This window comes from Cyprinodon tularosa, unplaced genomic scaffold (genome assembly GCF_016077235.1).
Source record: "Cyprinodon tularosa strain WSP-4 unplaced genomic scaffold, ASM1607723v1 ctg239, whole genome shotgun sequence".
Lineage (NCBI taxonomy): Eukaryota > Metazoa > Chordata > Actinopteri > Cyprinodontiformes > Cyprinodontidae > Cyprinodon > Cyprinodon tularosa.
In genome coordinates, this window is record NW_024038892.1 from 2183298 (window position 1) to 2208214 (window position 24917).

At 37.1% G+C, this 24917-nt stretch overlaps 1 protein-coding gene across 1 annotated transcript; it reads left to right on the plus strand.

Annotated features, from left to right (window-relative positions):
* The first annotated feature begins 1989 nt into the window (after nt 1-1989).
* LOC119785013 (rho-related GTP-binding protein RhoA-D) lies at nt 1990-21971 on the plus strand. The gene is made up of 5 exons (XM_038287385.1): nt 1990-2148; nt 15560-15715; nt 18250-18370; nt 21056-21186; nt 21286-21971. The coding sequence occupies exons 2-5, from the start codon at nt 15560-15562 to the stop codon at nt 21457-21459; spliced, it is 582 nt and encodes a 193-aa protein (XP_038143313.1). The 5' UTR covers nt 1990-2148; the 3' UTR covers nt 21460-21971.
* The last annotated feature ends 2946 nt before the right edge of the window (nt 21972-24917 follow it).

The window sequence follows — 24917 nt, forward strand, 5'->3', positions numbered from 1 at the left end:
ACCATATTTGAATATAAGCAATTATCTTAGTTACTCATTATTGTATTCAGATCAGTCCAACACTTTGCAATCTAAGCATCATCTGAGTAAAGACTCAATTCCAGTTAATCGTAAAGTATGTAATTGAACAAACTCTATTAATAAAGACTTGTGACAGTTGGGCAGAATTTTTTTTGTGGTTAACTAGTGGTTTGAGAGCAGGGCATTTACATCCTGGAGCACTAGTTCAAAACCAAGACTGTAACTCTTGGTGTCAGAGCAAGACACTTATCCCCAGATTGCTCCTAATGTGCTACAACTGTTTTTTTTCTTATAATCATAGAATCTATTGTTGTTTTTTTAATTCATTCATTTATTTATTTTTTACAGAGACCAGGTGACTCTAAGATACCATTCTTTTTAAAAGTGAGATAAAGTTTTCCCTCTCCTCTGTCCTTATTAACTGTCACCCTTGAACACTCTATCAGCCACTGCCTACAAGAAATAGGTCTCTCGGTAATACCATATTAAAACTCAAAATGTTAGCTTTGATTAATGTGGTTTGTTTTTCTGTTTCCGTTTAGCATGTAAATAGTCTATCCTTTTTTTGTTTGCTGTTGCTCAAATAGAATAGAATAGAATAGAATAGAATAGAGTAGATTAGATTAGAAAATCCCTTTATTATCCCACAATGGGGACATTCTGGTGTTTATAGCAGCAAGATTATAAAAAAAATTGTATTGGCAATTGGACCTTAGAAGAGTGTATAAAGATAAAATAATAGTGAAGAGTTAAAAAAATATATATACTGTACTGTAAAGTTTTTTAACAATATAAAAATATATGCATATTTTGTATCTGTTTTTAAATACCACACAGCTGCACATTTCCTTAGTCTAAGGAGATAACTTTATTTTTTTTCATCTTTTTTTCATATGTTGTAAATGTGCATTACTTAACATGTTTTTTTCAAACTCTAATTCAGTCTCAAACTCTTACAAAAATCTGCTTACATAAATCAGAAGGCCTAGTACAAGGTAATACACAGAAAAGCATTAATCCCTTGTGGTACCCCCCTTGAAAGGCGCTTTGTTTTAGGTAACCACATAATGCTTGTATTACTATTTAAACTGTAAAGGACAATTCAGTTTACTAGTAAAGCATCAGGATGAAAAAAAATCCCCAGATTTAACATGATGGGAAAAATTTTCATCCGAATCTTACAAGGCTGTTTTGATACCAATGCTCCAAGGCATCTTGTAGAATAACCTTTCTTTTCCCCTGACTTTCAAAAACTTCCTGTCTTGACTTTAGAAGAACCAAGTTTTGATATAGAATTGCCTGCGGTGAACCAGTGTGGTCTAATAATGTCCCTACTGTTAGTGGAAATGTTCCTCTAACCCTGTAGGCTACAACAGTGTGGGGTGGGGTGGGGGGCTGAACTTGCGACCTCACTGGGAGAATGGCATGTTAAAAAGCTCAAATCCCTGTTGTGTGGTTTCCTGTTGCTCTGTGGGAGAAAAGCACTTGGGTCAAAGTATATTTCCTTACGCAAGAAACCATCAAACAACTACAATAATGATAATAATAATAATAATGTTTTTAATGAGGCGATAAAAATGTTACATGGAATTGAAAGTCCATTTTAAATAGGAAACAATGATTAAAATACACCATCTCGTAAATAAATGATGTCATTGTAGTTTAACCGTAAAGAGGAGGAGACATTTAACTGTTGAAATGTTTTGACCAATGGAAAGCAGGCGCTTAAATATGAAAGGATCAAGACTGGTGCTATGTTTGATTGCACTTCGAAAATTTCAGTATTCTATTTGAAGGGGAAGGTATGTTGTTCGATTTGTTAGATATTGAGAGTCGCAAAATTACTACTTTTGGTCGTTGCAGAAGGATTTAATAAATACACCCTTATAAAAATTGTTGCATTTGTCTCATAAACGGATTGTGTTAGTTTGGAATTTTGTTGTTTGTTTCATCGTTCCTCAACGAGGGCAGTTAATTTCCGAGCGCTCTTCAAATGCAGCATGATGGGAGGTTTCAAATATATCAGGCAGACCAGTCTCTCTGATTAGCTTCGTGGATATTAGAACGGCACTCAAACGGGGAAACACTGAGCTTCTTGGTTAGCTGAAGGCACAATCTTTGGGAGAGGTGAGGTGTAAACGTCAATTTTTAATACTTTATACATCCGATGTATTAAAAAGGGGCGTAAGGAGTCGTTAATGTCAGTTTGACGGCTCGGGGAAAGTATCGGTTCCACCCGCTCCAGTGAACACGTTAATGAGTCGAAATACCAGCGGCAGCTTGGCGAGTTGAAACCTGTGACTTGGGTGGAAGTTTTCCTCATAGTTTCAGAGGTTTGGTCGACAGCAAATACAGATAATAAAAGAGAGAGAGGGGGGCACACCTGTTTGCCAGGGTAATGGAAAATCATTTTATACGTATTCCTGGTTTCTTACATAGCTTTGCTCGGTTTCTACTTATATTCTTCACTTCATTGCGTAATGTAATTAACTGGAGAAAGTTCAGCTGTGTGTGTGTGGGGGGCCATGTTTAGTTCTGTGCAAAAAGTACACTTAACTTTATTTTCGGTTTCTTATTGAAAACCTGTTTGGCGAGCAGGGATTTGGGAACTGTGGTGTTTTTTTTTTTTATTTCTTCAGTAACGCAATAATTCCTGGAAAGCAGAAATATATCGAAACAAAGCACAAAATGTTCGACTTTTTTTTTTTTCTTCTTATTTGGTTATGTGGTCAAAGTCTGTCCTTTTGTTCTGTTGTAGATAAGGGATAAAACATTAGTGTGTCCCGAGGAAATTCCTTTCTCTGAGTCACCACACCCTTGTTATGCTGCTGGGCTCCAGTAGCGCAAACCCTCCTCTCTCACAGCAGCTTGTTCCCTTGTCTTGGCATGTTCTCCATAACAAATCTGTCCTCCTGGTGTTTGTCGTGAACCGCAGTCAAACCTGCAGGACTGCTGATGTGCTTCTACTAGATTTCAATCCCCTGTTGTTTCCCATGCTGCTTGACATGAATACTTTGGGTTTTATTCTACCTACTGCTTCCGGCTTTTTCTCCAATTCTGATTTTGCTGTTTGCCAGGTGTTCTATCTATGACATTTTAATTGCCAGTGCTGGGCAGAGGCAACATTTAACCAATCACAGACTTCCTGTTGTGATCAAACAGGATTATAATTCCCATTCTAGAGAAAACCAAGTAAAACATGTATGGTGTAAATTTAAGCAGGGTTATATATATGAGCTTGTATGCAACTTTTTAGTGATGATATGCTGTGAAATATTATGGGTTGGCATGTTTTTTAATTTTTTATTGATCAGGCCAAACAGAGGCGTAGCCAGAAAACCAATGTACACTGAGAGGTGGCTGAAAACTGATAGACACCAGAACCTCAGGGTCAATCTAAACTGGAACGAGCACAACATCCATATTTTCTAAATATGACTAACTTTACTTTCCTTCAGCCTTTGCTAACAAATAGACACATATTTAAACATCCTTTCTGTCGAAATAAAAGGTTTAGTGGACAAAATTTCTGGGGCGAACACCTTTTTCATTGTCATTACTTGGCAACTATTATCAAAAGTTGTTCTGCATAAAATTAATATTTACATGGACTAATATCTACATTAAGTTATTATTAAAGTAGTTATCTATGATTTCACTGAAGACTCCTAGATGACTTGCAGAGATGCAGAATTTTCGCTTTACCCCATATAACATAAAAAATTAGTTCTGAAGAGAGCATGAATTCTGTTTATATCAACTTAAATGTTAGTATTTTGATGTGTATAATTAACCATATTGTTTTAGTTTTCAAGTAATTGCTAATAAATGAAAAATTAAAATGTTTAAGTTTGAACATTCCCCTTGAGAGTATTACTGCTGTCACTGTCTGTATTTAGCGGAGGGAAAAATGGTGGGGGTAGCCAATGATTGGCTAAGGGTGGCCTTGGCCACCTCTGGCCCCCATCTAGCTCTGCCCCTGAGGCCAAATAACATCACCCAGTTGCAATGGAGTGTTTTTTTTCGGGCAGTATTGCACTAAAAAAGATTTTGAAGAAGCACAAAGAAAACAGTCTGTCAGGAGTTTTGTTACTGATTTGGTGTTTAGATGTAGTTGTGTCTCCTCATTACTTCATGTAGCCCCACAAGACTCTTTATACTAGTTTGCGAATAGAATCAAGCTTTCATTTTTATTGTTCCTCTTTTACTCAAATCCATTGCTCATACGTCACATCCTCTCCTGCTGCTTTTGGTCCACTGTTCCAGCAGGCATTAACAGTTAGGCCTGTCACTATAAACAAGGGTTCCCACATTACTAAAATTTCAAACTTGATATCAATACCCTGGAAAGTATTTTATACTTCATACAACTTTTTCTACCACTGGAATGGAAAGAATGCCAAATAACTAATGGCATAAAAATCTATTTAGCAAGATGAAAAGCTCACTCTTTTTTTAATCCCAACACGTTTTCTCAACAGAATCACAGATTCTATTGGTTCAATAAGTATGCCAGTAAATGCAAAATAAGTAACCGTACTATAGCACAATCAATCAATATTTTAAGATTGTTAGAGGTAGTCTGTTAATGTAAAAAAATTTATAGAAATCTAAAACAATAGCAAAAGCATGAAAATACTAGATGGATTTAGTATCGATACCCTGCCAAATTAGTACTATGTTCTAAAACACAACATGAGTATCAATACTTTTCAGAGTATAGATACTTTTGACAACACCACAATAGATTATTGATTCACATGTTTAAAAATAACCATTATGTATATTTAAATAAGCTCAATTAATATGAGCTAAGATATGGAAAACTGCGATGGGATTGGTGTCAAAGCTTCTGTGAGGAAACACTTTGGATTCAAACTAAATGACAATACTGTTATTGCAATGATTTCTTGGACAATCTATCATCTGGCAAATGCTTTTATTGTGGCAGAATTATTCAATGTCGGGCTACAATTTCATTCACATCATCACGAATCTCATCACAATATTTCAACTGACATGTTAACATGACATTTTTGATTCAGATTGGCTGCTTTTGTTCCAATTACTTGTGGTTTTGTGAACTTTGGCTACTGACATGATCTCCTCCAGACAGTGGCCCTGTTAATTGTTCCTATGGTTACTTTTGAAGGCACTATAACATGTAAACAAAACATGTAAATAATTGTATGCTACTAAGGATACGTGATACTGTAATTTTGGCCGATATTTTGCAACTCAACTGGAAGATAACAATGTATTTCCCCCCCCCCCCTCCCTAGACCTACTGGCAGACACTATGCGGTTTTCTTCCTATTGGTTTAGTCATTGCAACTAGCAGTTTTGGTTTTCCACTCTGGAATGTAAAAAAAGATAAACGCCACCAAAGTTTTTTAGCAACAGACTCGTGCGTCTGTTTAAAGTAATCTGCTGGCGCAAGCATAGTCCTAACTCTTTTATCACAAAAAGAGGGCCTTATATGTCAGTAAATTATATTGGTAGAGTAGCTTATGACAGATATTTAGTCTTAAAGCCAATATCGGCCAATGGCAATAATATTCCAATAATATTAGGCATTCACACATGCTATCACTATTGCTTGCAATGCATATGGCTTTGCAAGTTTAAATGGTCCTTTTTTAAACACAATTTTTTAAATAAGCGAATATTTACTCTGCTGGAGAAAGAAAATATAAGGCTTCATTTGCATGCACTTCAACATTAATCATTTAAAACACTTTAGAGGAATAAAAACACTCAGTATTTTCAGAAGGTATTGTGGAGGATTTTCGCATTTTTTATTTTTTTTATAAGACCCGCCCTCTCTACTTAAGAAAGAAATGCACATGCAAAACCTTTCTTTTCTTCTCATACATTTTTTAGACACTTTTTCTCTTACGACCCTCTGCCATTTTCAAAGACCCGCGGTGAGAAAGATGAGCTTCAAAGACTGTCTGAAGCCGTAGCTCACCATACGTATATGCCTGAAACTGCATGTGCGCAGAAAAAGATAGCTAACGGGACGAGTACGTAGGACGGCCTTACGTAAACATATTGCCAGAATGATTAAAAATTAAGAGGACCACTTATTTAGATGATCCACCAGGAAATAAAAAATCGTCCTCTATACCTTAAGTGTTGCACGACTGATTCTTCTCCTTTTTTTTTTTTTTTTTGTCATTTTATTTTCTTAATAGACTAAAGGTTCTATATATTTACGAAATTAGCAAATCGATCTATTTACTGTAAAAATGATCTGTAAATCCAAAATAAATTATTTATCCAAGCTTGAATTTTTTTTTTTTTCTTAAAGAAGAAAATAAACTGCATTCAGTGCCCTGAATATTTAGCTTCATCATTTTTCATAATTTTTTGTTTATTTATAACAAGAAGAACAGGAAGTGCCTTACTTCTTGTATTATTAAGCAAAGTCTAACAAATGGCTGTGCCCAAGTCTGCTTTTCAGCAAGTCATTAAATGCTTGTTGCTCTATTTAACAAAGTCAAAGCAAGTCAACATTTCCACCTTTAAATTTATATTTTAAGATTTTTTTATTTGCATCTTATTTTCTGAAAGGCTGTATACACTATATTGCCAAAAGTATTTGCTCACCCATCCAAATTATTGGAATCAGGTGTTCCAATCACTTCCATGGCCACAGGTGTATAAATTCAAGCACCTAGGCATGCAGACTGTTTTTACAAACATTTGTGAAAGAATGGGTCGCTCTCAGGAGCTCAGTGAATTCCAGCGTGGAACTGTGATAGGATGCCACCTGTGCAACAAATCCAGTCGTGAAATTTCCTCGCTCCTAAATATTCCACAGTCAACTGTCAGCTGTATTATAAGAAAATGGAAGTGTTTGGGAACGACAGCAACTCAGCCACGAAGTGGTAGGCCACGTAAACTGACGGAGCGGGGTCAGCGGATGCTGACGCGCATAGTGCGAAGAGGTCGCCAACTTTCTGCAGAGTCAATCACTACAGACCTCCAAACTTCATGTGGCCTTCAGATTAGCTCAAGAACAGTGCGCAGAGAGCTTCATGGAATGGGTTTCCATGGTCGAGCAGCTGCATCCAAGCCATACATCACCAAGTGCAATGCAAAGCGTCGGATGCGGTGGTGTAAAGCACGCCGCCACTGGACTCTAGAGCAGTGGAGACGCGTTCTCTGGAGTGACGAATCGCGCTTCTCCATCTGGCAATCTGATGGACGGGTCTGGGTTTGGCGGTTGCCAGGAGAACGGTACTTGTCTGACTGCATTGTGCCAAGTGTAAAGTTTGGTGGAGGGGGGATTATGGTGTGGGGTTGTTTTTCAGGAGCTGGGCTTGGCCCCTTAGTTCCAGTGAAAGGAACTCTGAATGCTTCAGCATACCAAGACATTTTGGACAATTCCATGCTCCCAACTTTGTGGGAACAGTTTGGAGCTGGCCCCTTCCTCTTCCAACATGACTGTGCACCAGTGCACAAAGCAAGGTCCATAAAGACATGGATGACAGAGTCTGGTGTGGATGAACTTGACTGGCCTGCACAGAGTCCTGACCTCAACCCGATAGAACACCTTTGGGATGAATTAGAGCGGAGACTGAGAGCCAGGCCTTCTCGTCCAACATCAGTGTGCGACCTCACAAATGCGCTTCTGGAAGAATGGTCAAAAATTCCCATAAACACACTCCTAAACCTTGTGGACAGCCTTCCCAGAAGAGTTGAAGCTGTTCTAGCTGCAAAGGGTGGACCGACGTCATATTGAACCCTATGGATTAGGAACGGGATGTCACTTAAGCTCATATGTGAGTCAAGGCAGGTGAGCAAATACTTTTGGCAATATAGTGTATATGTGGAAGGGGAATGTTTAATATGCTGACAAACCTTATTTATGCAACTCTTGGATTTTTTTTTTTTTTTTTAGGGTTGTAGTTGTCCTTTAGCTGCAGTTTGGACATTCCTACTCAAGTGGGTCAAATTATTTTACTTTTTTATTTATGGGAACTTAGAACCTACAGAGTTTGTGTCATTAGACAGTGGTTGATAATCTCTTATCTTTAAATAGAGATGCAGCAGGATTGAACTGCATTTAAAATGAGATAATTATACCTTTCATGAATTTTTAACATTCAGTTTAAGGCTATGTTTATTTGTTTAACCTCATTACAAACTGGTTTTGTATGACCTCTTAATACCTAGCACAGCACTCAGTGTAAAGCTTTCGTAAACTATTTTTGGATCGAAGATGCATCTGACATTTTAAGGAGAAGCAGTTTGACTTGGCAGCTTGTTTCTTTTGTATCATACATACCAACCAGCATTTTTTATGATCAGGAGCTAAAGAAATGCATTGAAATTTCTCAGTTCAAAACAACAAGCAGAGATTTACCAAGTCATGCACTGACAGAAGAGTGATTGTTCATTCTGGGGTTTTTTCCATCCTGTATTTCTGTCACAGTCTGTGGAGAGCTGCAAGTCTGCACACTTTTAAGGTATTGATGTTTATCAAACCAGGTGTTGGAAAAACGATTTACGTCGGTATCTTGTCCTAGATTTGCGTGGGTAGCTTTCAGACCAGATTTCCAAGGAGACATGTTTTTTTGTTTTGTTTTTTAGGAACCGGTGCATTTCAAGAATTTTTTTTTTTTTTACTGTGAAAATAAGGAGGTCTTCGGAAAACAAAATAAAAACAAAACGGCTCAACTTTTTAAGAACTGCAGTTAAGCTCATGAAGGGTTCCTTTAATTTTTGGCTTCACTCTGGAATTGGGACACAGTGAATCTGCTGAGACTGCTTGCAGATGTGGACTTTCATTTGTACTGTAATTTTATTTTTTATAATGAGAGATAGAAGTACCCAAAGATACACAACCTTTTCCCCCAGATGTTGACGTCATGGAGCAAATGGTAAAGAACAGGGAGCCATATAGTCGGCTACTTCAACTCCTCTAACTAAAGCTTGTTTGTCTGCCTATTCACATTATTATCTCAGTTGACAACAAGTTGACCAACTCCCTTATATATTTTCCTCTCATGCTATGCACATGTAACCACTTCTTTTATACGCATAACGTATATGTTTATGCAAGGAATATTGGACACATTTGTATTGTATTTTTCATGTTACTTTTATTTTGCAGCTGGTCTGTTTTTACTTTTGACCACCTTCCATCTGTCATTCCCTCTAAATCTGTGACTTTCCAATTTTTTTTTAAAACCAAACCAGAAGTCATGAGCAGCTGGGGGTAGGGCTGGGCGATATGGAAAAAATACTATATCACGATATGGATTATTTTATATCACGATAACGATATATATCACGATATACCACAACTGATGTTGCATTTTATGTTTTCATAGTCCGTCAGATGGACAGGGTTGAAAAAAATCTTTCATCGCCTATTTTTTACCCATCATCTTGTTTCCTAATATGAGAATCCCAACCCCAAACCAAGAACACCAGTTATGCAATTTGCGGCCATGACAGTGAACAGTATAGAATCTTGGCTATTGCGCTGCAGTAATTAATCATTTAATATTCATTTGTTATTGACATTTTATAAAATTCCAAGGCCAGTTTTTTCTCTTGTCTTTCACTTACCTTGTTTTCCACTAGGAGGCGCCTCGCCTATTTAAGAAGAAATGTGTCTGCACTGGTAATACATTAATTAAAATGCCCACATGTTCTACTGGATAGGAGTGTCAGTGTAGTTAAAAATGTGATCCATCATACGACCTGTACCACAATTATGGGTGTTTCAGTTGTTCTCTTTATTTTTCAGCAGTCACAAGAGAAACGTGCTGCACAGTTTAAAAACATGGAACACAACAGTACTATACAACAAACTATAACAAACAGTACACACTAATACACACAGTATGATTTACTCTAAAGGGGAAAAAGTGAATGCTACAGCACCTTTGTGTGTAAACACAACACTCACAGGTGCAGTAGCCTTCACTTTTCCCCCCTTCAGAATAAATTATAATATCAGTGAGGTCCAGTAATGGATGCGTATGCTGTAAAAGCACACAGTTCATTGGTGTAAGCATATTAGTAAAACCAATAATAGTAAAACTAGCGAACGTACAAAAGTGCATAGCAATGTCAGGCTCATACCTTGGGCGAGCATCACTCCGTTGTGGTCCTCAGGAAAGTACACGGTCTGTAGACACCGAGCGCGGAGGGTCCAGTCCGTGATAAGGATGGTGAGACTCGTATAAGGCTGTGTTGCTCTACTCATCCACATGTCCGTAGTCAACGCATAATGCGTCGCACTACTGCGTACCTCTCTCTCCACTTCAGCCCGACAACTAGCATATAAGCCAGGCAGCTCCGCTTTAACGGTAAAATCTTCTTGGGTGTCCATCATTAATTTTTTTTCAAGCCAGAAAGAAATTTCACGGGCTCTCTCCATCAGTAATGTCGCAAACGTATGGTGCAAAGCCGCGTGACGTAAAGCGGTGTAGTGTCGCAAAACCACGTTCTCTACACATTATCTTTTTATTCTCTTTTTTTTTTTCGTTATATACACTTAGAGTTTGCATAGCAAAAACGCAAAATGTTATATTAACAGATTATATTAAAATGTATATTAGCAGTAATAATAATAATAAAGAAGTTTATCACGATAGAAAAAATAGAGGAGAAAGGTCACGATAGACATGTTTCTCTCGTCCTCACGATATATATCGCCATATCGCCCAGCTCTAGCTGGGGGGATACTTCTGTGTGATATTTTTCGCTTTTTCTGTGTACTTTGAGCTGAGCTGTGTGCTCTGTGATGAATTGAGCAGAGAGGAGTCTCAGTGGCTCTGTCCTATTTTGGGCTCCAGCTTGGTTCTCCGACTTCAGCCTCCATGGCCTGGATCTTGAGCAGGTTGAGGTGACCTAGAATTGGATTCATCCTTGAAATGTGACTTTGTTTGAGTTATATTACCCAAGCAGTAGTATACTTTTTGATAAAAGAAAAGATTAAATTGATCTTTATTTTTTTCTGTTTTGTCTTTTATGTTGTTGCTCATTTATCCTGAACAGCTCTTAATTTAAACAAAAAATCTGTCAAATCCAGGGTTAAACACTTATTTTGGCAGTAGATTATGGAAAAGGCTTCTAAAGTCAATAAAATTAACTGTCTGCAAACACAAAAATGTAAATTGGCCTTTATGTAACAATTAATCCTTCTGTTGTTGCCTAACATACAGCATTGTTTTTCCAAAACGTCATCACAGATCCTGAGCAGCTGATTACCAATGAGACCCAATTCCTGTTTTGAAAGCTAATGCAATTGTAGTTTTTGTCATTAAGAATTTGTTCGAACTTAATACTTAACAACTTAAAGTCTTTTATAAGAAACTTATAAAAGTTACTTAAAGTTACAACTTTAGTTTGTCACAGCTCTACTTGTCAAGCTTTTGTTTGATTGGATTTTCTTTCCCATTGTATGACTGACAGATTTTTCCACATTAATGGGATGAGGACACATTAAAGGAGAAACTTGTTCTTATGACCATGAAAAGGTTGTTGTTTGAATCCTTGTTGCCGATGTATTTTGTTTTTTTTTAGAGACTGTCTAAGCTATATTTGTCTTGACATTGGATCAGATACTGTTTTGTCTAGGTAGTTTCTTATCTCTAGCAGGCACAAGGCGTGGTGCAACCTGGATGATCCAGTAAGCAGGGATTGCTCTGTAATTTTTACAGATTCTCACTGGAGTAAATATGGATTCTTTCTATATCGTGCAATCTTTTAAAACTTCAAACAAGCTGGCCATCTATTTCCACACTTATTCTGTGGAAGCTGTTTTTCTTACAAGATAACAAACTATATGGTTGTTATTAGGGCTGCAGCTAATGACTATTTTGCTAATCGATTAATCTGTCAATTCTTGTTTTGATTAATAATCAGATGGCAAAAGGTTCCTTAAAGAAGATTTTACACAGAATTTAAACCACATAAAGCTGAGACCTTAGCCTTTGACATCCTTTGGATTGAGCATATTAATGGACAAAAAAAGTTGTTCATTTTGAATACAAAATGTTTGCATATTTTGTACATTTACAACTTTTAGAGTCTATATTCAAGTTAAAGATTTTGTAAATTAGTTTACAATTATTTTAATTGATTTAACCTGATTGTTTCAGCCCTAGCTATTATACAAAAGTGGAATGTTATTATATGGTGAGCATTACGAGAAGTGAGATAAAGATAGTCTCTAAAGACTTTTTTTTCATGGTTGGTTTGACTGGTTTTAAGTTCCTGGTCTACAGGTTGGTTTGGAGTTCAAAAGAAAAGGAAGTATTTCTCTGTTTTATGGTTGTCCATCCCTAGATGTTTTGTGCTATTTTTGACCCTTGTTCCCTCGGGTGAGCAACCCTAGCTAATGTGTTACTACCCGAGGCAGTTCACAACCTTCCCTTATGGAGAAAGACATTTACTGGGAAAGTTGACTTTGAGCTTTGTTCCCTTTTTATTCCACATACCACTGCTATTTAAAGCAGGATTTTTAATTTTGAATGAGTGAACATGTAGTATTTTATGGTTCTAAGCCTTTATTCAGGTAGTTTTAAGTATAAACTTGCATGCTGTGGCTCAGTTTTTAGAACATGTCTTTGTTTAATTTGAGTCGGTCAATACTGCTATCAACTTAGCCGTGGTTTCATCTGGCATCTGCATACAGACTCAAGCTTTTTTTTTTTGTTTCGCTTGTTTTTTCACTGTTACTTGGAGTTAAATTTTATTAAAAACATGAAATGGTTGTTGATTTTTTTTTTAAACATTTTTATAAATATTCCCGACACATTACGATCAATTACAATGACTTGGTGTTTGACTTGAAAATAAATTTCCCAGTATACTTACAGCTGTAATTTATTAATTTCTAAACAAATATAGCCTTTTAAAGAAGATATTGCATCTCTTGATTAAAAATACTGGTTCATTGTTTATTATGAATAAACCTAAGAACTTTTAAGTTTTTCAAGAGACATTTGGTTAAATGGTGTAAAGGACATATGGAAATCATGATATTATTGTGCCATATTACTGTGCCAATTATTCCACATTATGCCACATGATATTTCATATCATTAAGCATTGGGGATTACATGGTGGTTCTGAATCAAACATCCAAGATGACTTAACTATTTGGGAAAAGAAAATATCTAAAATGCAGTCTATTGGTCATTTTTGGTCCCCAGAATGTTTTTTGTGAGAGTGCAAACAGAAAGTAGAGCTGGCCTTTTTATCAGCTTGTTGAGCTTTTTTAAGTAATTTACTCTGATGCCCTTACCCCAGCTGATGATGGAGGAAGAGATCTGATTGTTGACAGCAGACTTATAGAGATGTGCAGGATCTTGCTGCAAACATTGAAGGACTCTAGCCTGCTCCTTACCTTCTATTTGACAGCTGCACAGTTGTGTCTCCAGTGAAGTTTATTGTCCAGGTGACAAAGAGATACTTATACTCCTCCAACACTTCCACTTCTTTTCCCACAATACTAATAGGATTCAACTTGTTCCTGCAGAAACTACATTCTGGATCAGATGATTGATTCCACATCATGCCACAAAGCGATTCACCAGCTCTTTGTACTCAGGTTCTTGTCCATCTTTGATACACCCAATTATTGCAGAGTCATCAAGTATTTCTGCAGATGACAGGTTTCTCTCTTGTACTGAAAGTCAGAGGTGTACAGAGTAAGAAGGAGTGCTGACATTACTATCCCCTGTGATGCTTTGGGGCAGTAAATTATTTGATTAAACAGTTGACCATTCAGTCTCTCAAACCTATTCTGTTTGTCAGATACATTTTTGACCCTAGGAATGAATTGTTTATATATACAGAAATTTGGATTTCTGACTTTCTCACTGATCAGAAACGATAGTCACATGCTTATTGTTTTTCCCAACAAATAGATCTGAAGAGTAAGTGGTATACATGCATACAAGCTAGAAGTCAGCTCCTTTTATTATAACCTATAAGTCCCATAACAATGTACTTCGCTAGACAGCATAAAAACAATGAAGCATTGGAGCCACACATGTATTTGCTCGTTGGAACAGGAAATAATTAAAATAAAAACACAATTCTGGCAGTGTACTTTCTGGGCAGAATTTGCCCAGCTGTAGTCAGAATACACCTGACTGACAATGTGTCTTGTGGGAAAGCTGTGCTCTAAGTGTACCATCACTTCCAGGACTCCTTGTCCTGGAAATATGGAAACACTTATACTGAAACATTTTCTGGGGTAAAAAAGGCTGATTATCCCTAATAAGTGCTTTGTTGTGCCACTGTCACAGTGGGAAGCCTGCTGCAACAGCTGTTATAGCAGCATTTTGCAGACCATTACTCACTATATGAGAATAGCCTAATTTTCTTTTTGATGCATCTGGTGTTGGCTGCTGCCGGGGGGGGGTGGCACTGTCACTATGAAGTATGGAGCAGGAGCAGCTGGCTATCACAGAGCACAGGTGGCTCTCTCCAGAGTACCTGACAGTAGACCAGCCTCATTTAATGTTAAGATAGAAAAAGCTAACTTAATATTGAGCTAGGTCCTGAATATAAGTTGTTTCTTTATATCCTTCTAATGTAAATAGACAGAAAAAAGAGGACATTTGTTGAGGGTCCCTTACATAATTTATTTTAGCAGCTTGATGTATGATCTCAGTTTAAATCAAAACCTCAAAGATCGATAAAAAAAAACTGAAAAATAGTGAAACTTTTTTTCCAATTTCATATTAACTATGTTTTTATTTAGTGACATAATGCACAGGTCTCTTTAGATACACCCCTAGAATAACTGCTTTAAACTTAAAACACTGAATAATTGTATGGTTAGAGGTCTGTGTTTCTCTCCCCTAGATTAGAGATGCAACTACATAAAAATTATATGTATTGATTACTGTTTTGTAAAATTGGGTGAAAATATATGTTAAATGTGGAAATCCTCCTATAGGCTGTGGGAAACAAAGGGTTGCTCATTCTGCTGCCTTGTGACACTAATGAAGACAATGTCTTCAGAAAGTTTAACTTTGAATTACTTTGAAAGGTTATTTTTGGTTGGTTGACACTTACAAAGGTTCGAAGGTGCTATATGAAAGTGAAGAATGCTTAAGTGTTTTTGAAACTCTCAGATGCTAGTTGGGAGTATCAATTCTTCTGACAACCTTAATGGTCGACTATCATGATTTCTCTGGCAAGATACGTTGATACCACATTCGCACATATTTGATAGATCTAGTTATATTTTGTAGGGAAATGGTAAATCCCTATATAAAGTGAACTGTAAAGATGGAGCACTATGTAGAGCCCCGGGGCTTCCACAAACAGTCTTCTCCATCCCATAGACTGCACTCGGCCTAGGGAAAGGAAGAGGGTGCGGCTCTATAACAGACTTGGGTCATCTCCCCCCCACCTCCCTTTTTTTCCTCTGTTCCCACACCATTTATGGTCTCATTCCTTCTCCTTCGTCATTTGTTTAAATTCAGTATCTCTAAAGTTTATACTGGGTCAAGCCTTAACCTATATCCTAATCTTGATTTGTTGTTTTTAGATGGCTGCAATCAGAAAGAAGCTGGTGATAGTCGGAGATGGTGCATGTGGGAAGACTTGCCTGCTCATCGTCTTCAGTAAGGATCAGTTCCCAGAGGTCTACGTCCCCACTGTATTTGAGAACTACATTGCTGACATTGAAGTTGATGGCAAACAGGTAATCATCATTTTAACATTTCACAATGGACAGTCTGTACATTTATAGTATATTCATATACATTAACCTTCAGTTTAATAAAATCTAAGCATGATTTGGTACCTAAATCATTTAGTACCAGGAAGGTTAAATAAGTTAATATTTATACTAGTGACATGATTCATATTTTTTGGACTGCAGAAAGAGGACTGTTCCGATTAAGAAGTAAATAGGGATTAAATTTTTTCTTTCACTTCTGCTATAATAGGATATTCAGAACAGGCCATTTGTGCAGCACTCTTGACCTTGTTTGTTATGAACCAGCTGCCAATTTTGAATAAGGAATATAAATGTGCAGTTGAGCTAACCCTTTGGGGCCTTTCATTGTTTAAAAGGTAGACTTCTACAGCAAACAACAGGAAGTGGATCTGTGCCAACTTCCTGCTAGGGTTCAATTCCCACCAACAACCCCCTCACCCGCCCTTTGTAGATCATGACTAATTTCCTTTTCCCTTTTCTTGTCCTGCAAAATCTGCAGTCAGCTTTTTTTTTTTTTTCTCATCTGATGTAAAGTTGAATTTACTTCACATAGAGAACTGTGTAAAACTAAAACATTTAGGCCATTCTTACAAAAAAAATTTTCAAGTAATTTCATAAATGTTTCAAAATGAGGTTCACTTGGTAAGTGGTTAAAATAATTGGTAATCTGAAAAAAAAAAATGTTTCGTCTGTTCATTCGAAATGGCATAACTTCTTTTAGAAACACTTGATTGGTTTTGTAACGGACTCTACTAGTAGCTTGTTCCTAAGCTCTCTAGATGAAGCCCTCCTCTCTTTTTGACGCTTCCTGTAATCCCACACAGATCAGAGCCCTGTGGGAGCTTTACCATCACTTCCAGGACTTCCTTGTTCTTTTTTGTTCTAACATTGTGACTATGACTGGCTGTATGTTAATGGTCATTGTCCTACTGCAGAATATATTTTGGAACACTTATAATCTGTCCTCACTGATCATGATATTGGAAAGTTTGTGTTAGGGTTATGATGAAATAGTTTTGATTGCACTTTTTCCTCCTCTGTTCCTCTTCAAGACTTTCAGTAGTTCAACTGCTTTGAGGTTCTCATGGACATTTTCTGCTGAGAGAATCCATCCAGCAAGATGAAAACAACTTTGCCAAGCACAGTGTCAGCCCCTCAGACCTTTAAGCTTTTGGCTAATATTTCTTTATTTTTAATGCAGTCAATCCCAATAATACTTTGAAGAGTTACACTGTGAAAAATACCTGTTTAAATGGTCATCTTTTTTTTTTTTTTTTTTTTTTTTGAATGGTTAAACATTTGCTTTTATTTCTGTGTAGTTCTCACTGTCCAACTGCATCAAAATAAAAGTAACCCCAGGCTTACAAGGATCCTCCCTCATGCTTAACCACTGCCTGCACTCATTATTGTGACACCCCTTAAGCGAATTTGCCATCTGCTACATCGAATAGTCAAAATTTAATCTCATCAGTGCTCGATTCCTGCTGACATTTTCCTTCAGCCCAACTTCTGAATCCTCTTGTTGAATTACTTGGTTTCCTTGTCAGAGAGGAGGCATCTTCCATTGATACCACATCTTGTCAGGCTTCTCTGGATAGTAGATCAGTGTACCTAGGTGTGTCTTGCTAGTTTCCTCTACTTGTCCACTAATGACGCTACTGTACATCGTGCAGGAAATAAGCGTAATGTGTTAGACAACGCAACCTGGTGCAACAGATGACAAATTATGACCCTCATTGTCTTCCGTTCCTGCCAGGCTCTGTTGTCTGCTCTAAAATCTCTGGCAGAGACCTTGCTGATGCAATAACTACATTGTGTCTTGTTCTGTCCCCAGTCACACCATGGTGACCTCATTTAGTTTAAAGCCTTTTATAAAATTGTTTATTTTGCTTTAACCATTTCAATCCAGGTTATACTAATACCTCCACTACTTTTGGTAAACTGATAGTTTGTAAGTTGAATGGTTTGGCCAAATGGAGTGAAAAGTCCAGATAACCTGCTAAGGTACTGCAGTTGCTCTAAGGTACAGTGGCTCTAGTTTGTATGTAGCATTCAGTTTCTTTAGGACCAGTTTTAGATGCTACTTAAATGTATTTAATGAAACTAGCAGAATTCAGATTTTTTTTTTTTTATTAATTTATTTATTGTTAAGGATGAAGTTGAGTTTTAGAGGCTTGAAGTCATACAAATTTTGCATGCACTGACAGTTTGGGGCTACAGTGTACTAAAAGTGGTAGCTCATCTGCTGAGCTTTCAAAAATGAATTCTTTAGGTTTATTTTATCAGGAGCAGGTCAGGCTCTCTGGGACTGCCACCACTTTGATTAACAGCCTTAGGCGTGTGGGAACTTCCTCTATGACTGAGAAAAAGCTTTATAGAGCTGCTAGCAGAGAAATGTACCTTTTTACTTGCCAGCAGTGTTTTAGCTCTTGAAATGCTGTTCGCTCTTTCTTATGCTCCTACTTAACACTCAAGTTTTGATATCTTTTTTTTAATCCTGTCTGTTTCACACACAGGTGGAATTGGCTCTGTGGGATACTGCTGGCCAGGAGGATTATGACAGACTGCGCCCTCTCTCCTATCCTGATACAGATGTTATACTTATGTGCTTCTCCATAGACAGCCCTGACAGTTTAGGTAAGACTCATAGTGACCGTCGCATGCACAACATATTGGACGATTGGGAACACTGTCCTTGCTACATAGATCACCATTATAGGAATAAAGTTTGGTTTAAATTTGTGTATTAATATTTTGGCAGCACACACTTTTTTTTCCTTCACAGTAAAACTTAATATTTGTTTTCATTTTTGCTCTTCGTGTAGCTTTAACACCCCTTTGACTTTTTACAAATATGATTTTAGAAACAACCACAAACTTCAGTCCAGTTGTTTCTTTGGATCAACACTAAATAGTGATTCATTTTAAACTGGAAGAATGATCCAAAATAATCTAAACGGTCAGACCATTTGATTCCAAACAAACATCCAGAGATATAATGTAAAAATATAATGGTTCAGATTTAATCTAGTCTTAGAATTACTTAGACCTGAGTTTTATTCAGAGTTGGTGGCAAAACCAGATGAATGTTCTGGTTATCTGCATCCAATCACCCTTAGTTCTACATATTTACCAGGGAACAACGTTAAAAAATATCCAGAGGAGTATTTCTTAAAAATTGCTCAAAAAGTCGGACTTTGGCGATCTATTCTGACTCAACTTAAGCAAAACATATTAAGCTACATTTCTTTCCAAAACACGCCTCAGGACTTACTCAAGACGCGTTCGATTAATCAGTAATAGCATGCATAAAAGCAGATGGTGTAGTAGATCAGAGTTCATGGTGAAATCATAGGAAATATGAATTTGTTCCGTATTTCATTGGTAGAAACCTATCAGGAGTAGGAAAAAAAGGGAGACACTTTCCATCAGTAACACCAGTGAAGTGGGATGGCAGGCTACTGCTAATTGAATAAATGCAGAAATCTTCACTTTTTTTTTCTTTTCTTTTCCTTCTTAATACAGATAATTATCCAGGTTAAATGGAGCATTTAACCTTTGTGAAATTCAGCAACATTCTGATTAGGGCTGCAACTAATGATCGTCTTGCTAATGGATTAACCTGTCTATTTTTTTCGAATAATAATCAGATACCAAAGGTTCCTTGAAGATTTTTAACAGAATTAGACCAAGCAAATCTAAAAGTTTTGATGGGTTCTGGAAAGAGCATATTGAAGGATGAGAAAATTTATTATTTTTTTTTTTAATCTTTAATGAAATCTTTTAATATATTTTTGTTCAATTTTGGTATAATTATTGCTCTAAGTTGGTCACTATGTCAGTTAAAGCCACGTTTTAGTTTCTACTCCAGTTAATTAATTGGTTAATAAATTAGTTGACTGTTATTTCAACTGATTGTTACACTCATAATTTTATATGTGTTGGCCTATAGTGTTATGAAAATGTAAATGGATTTACTGAAATACTACTCAAATACTTTTTCCATCTTAGTGTAGTTTTAGTCTCGAGGTTTAAGTCGTAGTTGAGTCCCTTAATCTGCTTTTAAAGATTTCATCAGATTTTAGTTACACTTCTTGCTAAGACAAAAAAGACAAAATATTTCTATCCCTGAAATCGACATTCTTTTTGCCCACAATAAAATCTTTCTGTAGTAAGGCAAGTGGCGAGATACAAACTATATAATAGGTGAAAACGGAGTAAGAAAACCTAATTCAAAATTATTGATCATCCTCTATTTTGACAAAGCAAGAAAACTTTTCAGGCACTTTATATATGGGCCTGATTTTCATAAGACTTAATTCCAGTCAATTGCAGCCGCCAAAAAAATGAGATACCACAAAGATTTTGGGCGTAGTTCCCTGATTTCTGCACTACTGTCTCTGTGTCTGGGGAGCAGTTGGGGCATGATGTGAGTGAAGGAAAACTGAGGTGCAATTAAGGCAATCAGGTAAATTAAGCCTTAAATAAATAAGTAAATTAAGCCGAAGCTAGCAATATTTATGAACCCTAGATGACAAAGAAATTATCCAAACTTGGACGACCAAACCTGGATTACAAACAAAGCCAGTTTTATGAAACACTGTTCTGCTCTAGATGTCCAAAGCTGATGAAGAAACGCCTCAGATTACAGTCACTGCAATCAGGATTTTACAAAACAAGATTCTATAAAAATTTCCTCCAACAGTACAATAATCCACTGCTTTGTGTTGGTGTGACACAGATATAGCTCTCAGTTGAATGTATTGAAGCTTTCTTTGCTTTTACTATATGCTAAAATGTTGAAAACACTAAAGGTACTAATACTTTTACAAAGTGCCGTATTTCTTGCTATTCCTTCCTGTATGCTAAAATGAAGAAATTACCCCACCCTTTCATAAGGTCTCCTATTCTCTCTCACTTTAGCTAAATATGACCTGCAGGTTATATACATGGTAGAGGAAGTGTTTAATGAACATGAAGCTCATTTATTAACCTGTAATAGAATAGATGTAGTTTTTTCTGTTGTTTGGAACATCAAAATAAGCACACCAAAAAATAATGGGGAGAAAAAACATGCTGAAAAATTAAAAAGCTTTTTAAAATCAAAATTGTTTTTTTCACACTGATTTAAAATGGATAATGCCTGGCTTGGCATAATGACATATCCTTCCAAAGAAGGGCAGCATATCAGCCAGGGGTCAGTGGCTTCTTAATGATTGCCGTTACAGTCATAAGATAAACTCCTCCCCTTGTCCTTGTAGGGAGAAAAGAATGGCATGCACTTTGCTGGGAATTTATACTCATGCATCAGAATTCTTTCAGAGAACATTCCAGAGAAATGGACCCCTGAAGTAAAACACTTCTGTCCCAACGTCCCCATTATCCTGGTGGGAAACAAGAAGGACCTCAGAAATGATGAACACACACGCAGGGAGTTGACCAAAATGAAGCAGGTTTGTTTATATTTGATATATAAGATGTTAATCATAATTGTCCCAGCTTTCAAGTGTGTTTTTTTAACCCTGCCTTTACATGACCCATCCCCTCCCCAGGAGCCTGTAAAGTCTGAGGAGGGCAGAGACATGGCCAACCGCATCAGTGCCTTTGGCTACCTGGAGTGCTCAGCCAAGACCAAGGACGGTGTGCGGGACGTGTTTGAGATGGCTACCAGAGCAGCCCTGCAGGTCCGCAAGCGCCACAAGAGGGGTGGCTGCCAGTTACTGTGAGGGGTCTGGATCTGGAGGACTCTCCCAGACACGCAGAACAAACTTAGATTCCTTAAATCAGTGGCTTCCATAGACTTGTACTTAACTCCACAGATGCAGGCAAGACTGCCACACTTGTTTAAAAGCAAAACAAATCAGCTATTTTTAAACGTTTCCTTTCCAACTCGGTTGTTGCTCCTATCATGTTGTTTTCAGTAACCAGCACACCAGACTGCTTGTGTGGAGGATTGGACCCTTTTCTTCTATATGAATGTATGTTCGTATTTAAATGTGCATGTTCTTTAAAAATGCCAAGCCCTCTCCTTTTGTGTCATGATTCTGTGTTTACAGAGAGCAGTCCCTGACTGCTTCTCTTTCAGCCACGAACGGCTGTTGTTTCAGATTTGCTGCCTTCTGCTTCTGCTAAAACTTCCATCATGTATCACTTGGTTTCTTTTTATACACAAGATTCTGTGATGGCTCTTTGTGTTGTACCACTATTCATTTTGTACACTAAAATTGTATTTCACCAAGCGCTTTGTCAGCTGAGCTATTTTTCACATTTCTTCTGTGAGTAATTTTAGAGCCTCTTCACACTTCATTAAGCTTACATGCAGTTAACTGAAAGCGCAGATAGAATTTTGACTGTGTAGTGAGCTGGTTATGGCGACGGCTTAAACTGGTACAGTTTACTAGAGACAGTATTCAATTGTTAAGGACAGTACTAGAAGTTGCTCAACTGGTTTTGAGGGATGTGAACAATGCTTATCAGGCCAGCCTTCTCTATTTTTGGTATGTTACATGTCCAACATATAGTTGGTACACATCACTGTGGTGTGCTTACTGAATATGAATGCACTTTTTTCACAGCCGTGTCTATATTCACGTCTTTTTGGCTTAGCGTGTAAATTCTATTGGCTGTGTTTTGTACAGAAAACACTGGTAATATAAGTAGGTGTTTTTAAGAAGAGAGATGGTCTGCCTCACTAAATTATGAGGCCTTGTTTGTTGCTTAATTAAATCACAATATGCAAGGTTTATATAGAGAGATGGATAGATATATAGATTTTTTTAAACAAGTTGGCTTAAAAAATCTGAACTTGAGTTTAAAATAACTAGGATCAAATCTTTATGTTCTCAGTTGAAATCGAAGCTCAGCCTGAATTGGTTTAATTGGGTCAGGCATAAAGGTAGTTACTACAAATGTATGGTACAAAGCTAACATTGCAGGTTTTCATGTCACATTGCAATATATTTTACCCTACAAACTAAATAATCTCTTTTTTCAACATGGTGTTGATACCATCATGCTGTGGGTATGTCTTTTCCTCATCAGTGACAGGAAAACAGGGTGAAGCTAAATGCAGGGCAGAGGTCCATTTCATAAAGCAGGTTTTGCAAACCGACTCAGATCCTCATCTCTGAAATGACCTAGTCTAAGGTTGGAAACTCTTGAGTCTTTGGTTTCATAACAGCCGATAGTTTAATTCTGAGTGGGTTCACGTGGAGTAGAGCAAGTGCGTAACTATGAAAAGCCATTTTAAATTAAGCTCTGAAATGCAGCATTACAAAGAAATATCTAAGAATGTGTTTAAAAGAGAGCAAAGGTGCTACAGCTGCAAAAGAGGGAGCTTTAATGACACATCATGAGAACAGGCAAGAGGAAGTACATTACACACAATTGGAACTAGAGATTTTAATGACTAATTAGAAAAAAAATAGTGTTTTTAAAAGCTTTATAGCTGCAACGGAGAGGGAGATGGCGCAGAAGAAGATTGCTGCTTGAGTTGATGCATAAGTTCATATGAATTCTGGTATGGCAGGTCATATTTACATTCATTAAAAGCCCTGCTCTGTTTTACTGTTTGTAGATCACACAAATGGGATTCTTTCTGGTCAAAATCACATTCCTAGACAAAACTGTAATAGATTTCCAAAAAAAAATAAATAAATGCTTAAGAATAAATTTTCATATACCTAAAAATGTGTACACATTTTAAGTGGCTGTTTTTTGATATTTATCAGCTTGAATGAATATGTATTTCTCAAATTTCTTCATAGGTGAAATAATTCAAATTATGACCAGGAACATGGACATCGAAAATTCGATTTTTAACATCTAAAATATTTAATTTAGTTTAAAATGTTCAGTTAGAACTGGAAAAAAATTATTTTAGATATAAGAAATGCATATTCAGACAAAATGATACATATCAAAACGGCCTGCTACAGCCTAAATAACATAACGGGGAAAACAATTTTGTTTGAATGTTTGTGGATCCAAATATTCTATTTAGGTGAAGTTTAATGTTTTTTCTTTTCAACATTGTCATATGAAACTGCTCCGCTACAATTAGATTCATCACCTCATCTATCAGAAATGTAGTTCAACCCAACTGCAGTCAACCAGGAGATCAGGATTTTACAATACTATGGACTGGTCCTTATGGGAAATGTGATCTTCCTTAAAGGAATAGTATGGAGGTCTATGGTGCCCGAGACAGAAAGGTCCATAAAAGTCCACAAAAAACGTGTCAATATTCCTCCATACTGCTCGTCCAATGTATTCCAAGTGTCCTGAGTGGGTAGCATCCAGAATTTACTCGAAACAAAGTCATTTAGAATGTTTTTAGAGCATAAACAGTAGTGTATAGGATTTCCTAAAAGCACGCGCCTGCGCGTTCACGACGCTACGGAAACCGCGGCAGATCAAACCAGATGAAAGTGCGCATTCAGCGTCTGCTCTGCCAATAATGCAAGCGTAGAAGAAGAAATGTGCTGTTTACCTGTGCAAAGAAAGAAACAACAAAAGAAAAATGTCTGAGGACTCCAGTGTTGAGGAAGAGCATGAGTTCTTTGCCGAGCTGAATGCGCACTTTCATCTGGTTTGGTCTGCCGCGGTTTCCGTAGCGTCGTGAACGCGCTTTCAGGAAATCCTATACACTACTGTTTATGCTCTAAAAACATTCTAAATAACTTCGTTTCGAGTAAATTCTGGATGCTACCCACTCAGGACACTTGGAATACATTGGACGAGCAGTATGGAGGAATGTTGACAGGTTTTTTGTGGACTTTTATGGACCTTTCTGCACTGGGCACCTCCATTATTTGAATGTCAGCAGACAGCAAGAAGCCTCCCAGATCTCCAGATGCATTTGAGATATCAAAAAAGTACTCCAGAGTGTTGTTCAGCATGGGGGTGAGTAGAAAATGAAGGCTAATCATGTTTTGGGTGTACTATTCCTTTAAGACAAGAAAATACAGCTTTTGTCCGTTAGGGGGAGCCAGAATCACCCAAAACAAAGTTCTTCAGAACTGTTGTAAATGCTGTGTCTGTCTGTGTAGTTCTTTTCTATAGTGCTGTTAACAAACCCATTGATATATAGTTCAGTTTTGTTAAAAGTCTGTGTAATGCTGCAAATGTGAGGACAGATAGTCATGGAAGGATGTGATGAATTGTGAGGAGAAATGGTAGCTCT

Bases quoted from the DNA above. Each gene is read 5' to 3' on its own strand.
- LOC119785013 (XM_038287385.1), top strand. From the start codon at position 15,560: ATGGCTGCAATCAGAAAGAAGCTGGTGATAGTCGGAGATGGTGCATGT. The intron at 15,716-18,249 runs GTAATCATCATT...TTTCACACACAG, and splicing joins TTGAAGTTGATGGCAAACAG to GTGGAATTGGCTCTGTGGGA. The intron at 21,187-21,285 runs GTTTGTTTATAT...TCCCCTCCCCAG, and splicing joins AGTTGACCAAAATGAAGCAG to GAGCCTGTAAAGTCTGAGGA.